This window comes from Parasteatoda tepidariorum, chromosome 5, assembly GCF_982258835.1.
Source record: "Parasteatoda tepidariorum strain Cologne lab strain chromosome 5, Ptep-v5.0, whole genome shotgun sequence".
NCBI classification, from domain to species: domain Eukaryota; kingdom Metazoa; phylum Arthropoda; class Arachnida; order Araneae; family Theridiidae; genus Parasteatoda; species Parasteatoda tepidariorum.
Genome location: NC_141759.1, coordinates 107,548,293 through 107,556,443, shown reverse-complemented (window position 1 = coordinate 107,556,443; position 8,151 = coordinate 107,548,293). Strand labels below are relative to the sequence as shown.

The 8,151-nt window shown below is 28.0% G+C and overlaps 1 protein-coding gene across 2 annotated transcripts in view; it reads right to left on the bottom strand.

Moving 5' to 3' along the window:
* Positions 1-826: 826 nt before the first annotated feature.
* Positions 827-8,151, bottom strand: part of LOC107448421 (muscle calcium channel subunit alpha-1) — a 54,308-nt gene continuing 46,983 nt past the window's right edge. Inside the window, exons 8-9 of one of the 2 annotated variants that reach the window (XM_087164715.1) lie at positions 5,987-6,095; positions 827-845 (exon numbers count right to left, since the gene is read on the bottom strand). In XM_087164715.1, the coding sequence (XP_087020841.1) occupies positions 6,093-6,095 (3 nt within the window). In that variant the 3' untranslated portion in view covers positions 827-845; positions 5,987-6,092. Of the gene's footprint in view, positions 846-3,252; positions 3,305-5,986; positions 6,096-8,151 lie in introns of those variants that run through there. The other variant, XM_087164714.1, reaches the window with a different exon arrangement.

Here is an 8,151-nt window from a genome sequence, read left to right as displayed (position 1 = left end):
TTCTTGAATTTCTAGAAACCTGCTTCCAATTGTCTAAGACAAATGTAATATTTTGTGTAATTTATTAAAACAGTTAACAAAGCTTCAAATACCCCTTGATACTTTTGAATAGAACAGTATTCAATTAACAAAATAACAATTTTATTAAATGCAAAATGAAAAATAAGATCATGGTTCATAATAAATAAGTAAAAAATTTTAATTACACAAAATACTATGAAATCAACAGAATTTTCCAACATCTAGGGCAAATCAGTGCATAAATGAAATAGAATCAATACTATTTTTCTTTTAACTTAAAGATTTCTTCAAAATTAAATGGAATGAAAAAAATAATATCAATTCTGTTAAAACAATTTGTCTTTTTGAATCATGTGTACAATTTTTACACAATAGTGATAGTAAAGTGTGTTTTTTGCTCTTTCTTATTCAATATCTTTATTCAAAATTTACCCTATAATAATTATTTTACTATACACTAAACTCCCCTTTAACTGTGAGTGGATTATTCACTTCAGTTTATCAGCAATCTGGTCACAGGAAAAAATTTCCTGTTCATTAAATATTTCAATAAATACAATTCTCAAATATTTATTTTATTGAACTAGAAGATCCACGAATGAACCTGATCAACATCAATGTTTGTTAATAATACTAAGTTAAATAAATGTTAAACAATATTAAAAACAAACACGCACACAGTCTTTCAATTCTATATACTGATAATTTATAAAAGAAAAAACATTTTTACCTTTTTTTATTGCCATATGATTTTGAGCAACTTTAGCATACAGGATAACAAGCACCATATCCCCCTTTCTCTCAGGTATTTTTTAATACATTCCCTGGAAACAAAAATAATGCTAAATAAGTTTTATATCATATTATAAATAGAAAAAAAATGTCAAGTGGAATAAGTAGTAAGTTTTAATTCTAAATAATTACATAGGATGAAAACCATATAAGAAATATGAAAGTAACCTATCTTTAATTATGTGCATTTTAAAACTGATTTTGATTTTTAAAAGCTCTTCTGCCAAGAAAAATAAAATACACTAGCTTAAGTGATTTAAACTCAGAGTAAAGCTTCAGTTTCATAAGATACATAATCTTTCGGGTAAGAATTAACCAGATTGTATTTTCAGTAACATATTTTAAAAATATACTAATGGGTGATATTTTTTTCCCGTGTGGCAGAATCGTGGCTACATTGTCACAGAACATTACCGAATTCTTGCAAAAAGATTTTTCCGTTAGGAAGTAAATAATTTTGGTTTTCTTCTCAGCAGAAATTTTTATTCTATTAATTTTTTTATTTAGTTATTAATTTTGATTTCACATAGTTTTTAAAATCCCATATTATTAATTTGATATTATTTATGATAGCAACTGAATTTCGAAATGAAAACATGCATTTAGTAACCCTTTTTCGAAGAAACTGATTCACTTGATTTCGCCTTCAATCTTTTTTTCCGATAGTTACTGCTACGGATTTCACAACTTTTTTATTATTTTATTTTAATGTGATGATGATTAACAAAAATGCTTAAAAGGAAATTATAGGTGTATTTTTCATTGACAAAATGCGTGAATGTCTGCCATAATATTAGATTTTTTAAAAAAAACATTTATTTAAGTTGATGTTTGGGTTACTAAAAAGTATATTTTTTATATTTAAAAGAATCTTGCAGAAAGATATTAGTACTAGAGAGGCATGTCGCTGAAAGCCCAAAAAAAATTCTGTCACAGGTTTTTTTTCCACCTAAATTAAAATCATTATAAAAGAATAATTTAAATTTTTATTGTTTTAAAAGCCAAAACAAAAGCAGTGATGGAGCAAATTTTAAGATACAAAAAAATTTAGATCTCAAACATTTTTCAAATTAAAAAAACTGTGGATTTTTTTTAGAAAGAAATTTTGTGCCACCATAACTGAGATGAACAAAACTTAAAAGTTGCTTTTGCAAACCAACAATTAAAAAAAATACCATATTATTTGCAAACGTAATTTCATACAATAAAAGGACTTTTGAAAAATATCCTAAAACAGGATCTGAGATTACCTTAAGCATGTAATTTGATTTACCTACATAAAAAGTTAATTAAGGACTGCTAACCAATATTAGCGAAATACTTAGATTAATAGTAAACAAGGCCAAAAGGCCATCTAGTATTGACTCTCAGTAGGAATGTTATAAACTATTTCTTTAATTGTAAATGCATTACTTGATACTTATCAAACATGTTTTGTATTTAACATAATTTTTTTAAAATAATATTTATAATTAAATTATCTACTACTGAAGAATCACACCTTCATAGTAATTAATTTTTTAGTTGGATTTTTAAAATCTCTCTAACATGAATCTCGACATTGGATTTTAAAATCGCATTAATATAAATCGCAACATTAGGTTTTTAAATTGAGTGAATACCAATCGCGATGTACGATTTTTAAATCACATGAATATGAATCTCAACGTGCAACTTTTAAATTAGGTAAATACGAAAATCGATGTTTGATTTTTCAAACCACGTGAGTAGGGATTGCAATATTAGCAGATTCCGGCACAGTTTCAAATATTCAAAAACGTGAAAATCCGCAAAAGAATCAATCGGCAGAAGAATCCCGCGTATGTAAGTGTCTCGTTAGCTGGAATAAGCGAAGGTTTCAAAGTTTGATATTAGATTGAGGGTATTCATGAAAATTTCCTCAGATTATAATTTTGCATTAGCGAAAGTTCGAGAATCAATGGTCACGAAAAACGCGGAATTCCACGACATCCCCAGAAAAATCATATGCCTACTCCTAATTTTTAAGATCTGGAAGGATAATACAACAAACCCAGAATACACTCACCCCTGCCACTTTCAGCAAAAGATTTTATAAAGTAATTTTTAAAAAAAATTTTATGAAGACAATCAACACAGCAAAGAAAAAAACGCCATTTTGAAAGATAGAAAATTTAGAACTTTTTACAAAATCCTAATGAAGAAAAGCACCTTTAAAGTAAATTCTTTTAAAAAACGTAAATTAAGCACCCTTAAGCACTTTTTAAAAAGGCTACTCACCCTGTTTTAACACAAATAACCAATAAAAATCATTTTTGTGAGTAAAAATGAAAGTATTCTGTTTAAAAATAAAGTTCTTATAAAGTAATTATAAAGTTTAAAAATAAAGTACTTATATATAAAGTTATAAAGTACATAGTATATATAAAGTTATATAGTTAAAAAATGATTCAAAAATATTGACCTAGTCTACCTTCATCTTGATTACCGCCTTCATCTGGATCAATATCCTCTGAAACAAATATATCATTCAGTTTGAATAACAATAAACACAAAAATAAAAACATGGTACTTATCTAGGGCACTTATGGAAAAATTAAAAGTGACAGAAAATTAGTAAGACAGTGTGGTCACAAAGCAAGAGTTTCTATTATAAACTTAAATAGACCAACAAATGGCTCTAAAACATTCAAGAACTAAATAAAGAAAGCTACAAATTCAAAAGCAGCAATGAGTACTCAGGGGTCTGTCTAGACATTTTGTGAAAGGTCATGTTCTTGTAAAATTTTGAAAAAATCACTCATAAATATTGAATGTAAAAAAAAAAAGGTTAAGTCACATTCTTTCAACCAGGGTCCAGCTTTTCTGATTTTGTGCAAATAGGGTCCTGTTATTGCAAAAAACTTTTTCAAGGAGTCTTTAAATTGTAAATAGATACAAGATTATGCTCAACACTGTAAAATTATAATTAAAAAAATTAAATTTTAAAATATAAACAGCAATTGCTGCTACTAAACTAGAGATGCAACATACAAATATTTGGTATTTAGCCTATACTGCTGAATGTGAAATATTCATTTTGGATGAATAAAGAAAGAAGCGTCTGCGAAAGACAAAACTTAGTTCGTTTAAGTTTACATCTGTCTCCCCCCCCCCCCCCGGGAAGGGTTTATTCGATTAGCAAAACAATAATGAAGATAAACAAATTTGTGAAGGGTCTGTTTTTATGAAAACATAATTTGAAATTTCTCCTAAACAGACCCTACTATTTGAAAATTCAAACTATCTATTTTAGTTTTACACATAATCTAACACTTAAAAATATAAATTAACAATAAAAGCTTAGCTTTAATTTTTTATTTATCATATTTTTTAAAATTGCTGATACTTCCAAAATTACATTACAACAAGGAGTTTCAAGACAAGGAGTTTCCGTTTATCTTTTCAAAACGAATTAGCTTAATTCTTTTTAATGGTGGAATGATAAAGCAGGAATTTGCCAGTCTGAAAAATGTGCTTGCTTATAAGAAGCAAACCGTGACTTTAGCAAGCGATTCCTAAAATTTCTACCTCTTCGGTTCAGCTAATCCTTTCTTAGAAAAATCCATTTAAGATTCCAAAGGCAACAGTGTGGTATTGCTTTTATGATGTTTTGTTACTTTTATATATATGTGGTATGGCTTTTATGATGTTTTGTTACTTTTATCTTTGCTGCACTGCTATAATTACTTTAAAGTTTTAGTTTCTCTTTCATAAGTTTTCACCTGCCCTTAAATAATTTAGCCAAAAATAAAAATAAAAAAGAAATAGCAAGTATAGCCCTACTTATTTTGTGATGGTGGTAACAGCCAATAAGAGTGGAGTATGCTTTGGGGGCTTGGTTAGACGAGGAGAGAGAAAAGGCAAGGACACGCATGATTTTGGAGAGCTGAGGTTAAGATAAAAAGATATGAGGATCCTCAACAGCTAAGTTACATTCTAAAATTTTCTATCACCCCATAATTATTTTTTATTTATTTATTAATTAGCAGTGCAGCTTCATAATGTATAATTTCATGTTAAAATTTTCATGTACCTATTATTAATTGGAGTGAATGCCTTCCTGGAACAAAATTTGTAACTCTAAATATCTTAAATGATCTATATTAAATAAATAGTTTTAACACCTTGTAATTAGTGATCATTCTAATGATCTTGTTCTCTTATATTATTTTTAATTGCTATTTTATTCATTTGTATTCTTATCTTAATGTGTGTGGTGATGAACTGAACATCACCACAACAGAAATGAATCATAAATCCAGCAATTGTGGGTGGGAACTTTTTCCAAAAGCAGTAATGCAAACGACAATATTTTTCAGACCACGAGTCTCATCCAATAAACAACACAAGGAAGAGAAATTATAACAGTTGAAATGCATACTTTTTTTGCACAGAAAGAAAAACTAAATTTATAATTTAGTAAGTAGGTAACACTATCCGGACAAAAGTATCCAGACACCCAATTGTATAGACTTAAAGTGTCCTGAGGCACATATTATATATGATACACATGTTTGGGAAGACTTTCCATCAGTTTTTGATAGGAATTGACTTCTATCATAGCTGAAGTGAGTGCTTGCAGGGGGGAGGGTCGATTTAACTGGCTATGTAATCTGTGTTCTAATTCCTCACAAAGAGAATTAGATAGGGCCTCTGAGAAGACCAGTTCAGTTTTTGAATACTCATTTCGTCAAACCACGTCTATGCAAGCCCCGATGTGTGAATGGAGCCTGCTGGAAGAGAAATGGGCCGAAATATTGCCGTAATGTTGGGATTGCAGCATTGTCCACATCCATCTCAAAGTTCATGTTTCCCAACCACAGGAACTAACATACACAGGCCAAACCACGAGAAACACCCACCACCATCACCATAAAAACCGGGTGTCTGGATAGTGTATAAACTTTTATGAGCAGTTATGATAAAAAGAAAGCATTCCTTCACACTCAATTATAAGAAGAAAATTCGACTGTATAGGAACTGTTTCATTAAATAGTTAAAAAATTTCATAATTTTTTTTTTGTGCATTGTACATTTAAATTTAGTAAGGATGATATTGGGATAAATAAGTAAGTTGAAATCAACGTTAGATAACCAAGAGTCATATAGTTCATATAGAGTCATAATCATATAGTTATTAAGTTTCAAATACCAGCTTGTATTATCCATCCTAATAGCCTCTGAGATCTTCTTCAATTTGTTGTTTTTCTCTAAGTTTGTGAAAGTCACCCCTCGCTTTTGCTTTTTCTCTTGAAAACTCACTGAAACGAAAAGAGTTTGAATATTATGAAAACCCACACAAATTAAGTTTTTTTTTTTTAGACAAAATTTTTTTTAAAAATTGATTATTGACAGTATTGTAAGAAAAGAAACTTCTGAACTGAGCATTTGCACATGACTAACAAGTTTGGTGCACAAAATACCGTGATTTTGTTGAGGCATTATTGATTTAAAACTTGAAAATTTAGTTTGAAAGAAATTTCCATCCACCAATTCTACTCCTTCATAATAAGCAAAAGCAATTTTACTAAAGTTGCAGCAGTTAAAAGTTTAATTTGAAAGTTTTATTTCAGGGCTCGTGATTATTTAAAATCCTTTTTTTTTTTTAAATTTAAAAAAATCGGATTTTTTTTTTTTTATTCAAATATACTGTAAGAACTTTGATTCATAACTAAAAAAACTTTATAAATGTTTAATCCAAATTAAATTAATATTAAAACTATATTACAAGAATATTTTAGAAGCTCTAACTACCTAAAACAATTTTTCCTTATAATACATAGCTTCGAATGCATCAAAACCATTTTGAAACAAATGCATAATTGAAATTTAAAGACTAGATGAAATAGAGAATTTAAAGAATATTTTAACTATTCAAAAGTTTCAATTAACAAACCATAATTTTAATTTAAAATAGTGATTTTTTTTTCTTTTGATTTTTAAAATGACAAAATGTAACAGATTGTGTTTATAAATGTAGTCATTCATCAAAAAATAAATAAATATTTAATCTATACATTTTTATATTAAAATATTCATTTTTAATCTTACATCAAAATAGATAAATTATGCTAAAAAAAATTTTTTTTAAATCTATGTACTCATTGAAATTTTTTTTTTTTTTTTGCAAAATTTCCTTATAGAAAATCTGAAAACGTCAAAGATACTGTAAACATATGAGAAAAAAATACTTTAATCTGTACTTTCAATCTCAAGAATCAAAGGATTTAGAAAAATGTAATTTCAAATGTGTCTAAATTTAACACATACCAAGAGAGAAAGTAATTTCGTTAGCTAGAATGAATTAATTCAGCAATAATAAATTTTAAAACTAATGCAGCAATTTATTTAAAATACATTTTAAAACTAAGAAAAGAAATAAAAGTATTAATAATTAAAAACACTGTTTTTAAATTTTTCAAATCAATATATGTATAAAAATCATTTGATTTAAATCAATGATTTTTTTAAAAAAATCATTTGATTTAAATCATTTAATTCCTCAACAATCAACCTGATTTAATCAAACATGATTTAAATTGAGATTTAAATCAACAAACCCTGTTTTATTTTAAAAAGAAACATTAAAAATAATAACATAATTATCAACTCACACAGGAAAATACAAATTTAATTTAATCCAACCTTGATTGCAATTTTTCTTACAAAAAGATCAAGTTAAGTAGTGTTGCCACGTTTTTGTGAGAAGTTTTCTATTTCTTATTAAAAAAAATTGGAAAATATATAATTGAATTGAAACTGTAATAAAAATGATGATATAATAAAAATATAATTAGGTAGGTAGGAACTTTATTAACGTAGCAAGCACTAGAGCTGCACAATGCGCTATTGGCGACGGTCTAGGGAACACCCCCCCCCCTCCGAGGATGATCCGAAGACGTGCTATCGGAATTTCAACCCTCGAAAGAGGGGATGGCTTCTCTACTTGCGTGCAAAGTAGAGCACTTTAAGGTAGAACAGCTTAACAAGTACCAATACTGCACACCCTTGGTCCCTACAAAAACTGATCAAAGTGGTCACCCGCCCGCTTACTGACCCCAGCCAGTGATGCTTCACTTCGGGGTTCTACTAGAAACTGTGTCTTTACGCATTGCAGACAATAATATAATTAAAATACTAACTACTAACATGTTTATTGAATATTACTTTAATTATAAAAATGAGTTTAACAAAACAGTGCAATTAGTATGCCAAAATTATTAGATGTTATAATGAAAATAAATTACCACCTAATGCAATTCAAAACAAAAATAAAATATATCACACAGACACTGAATTTGGGGAATCATCCAGAAA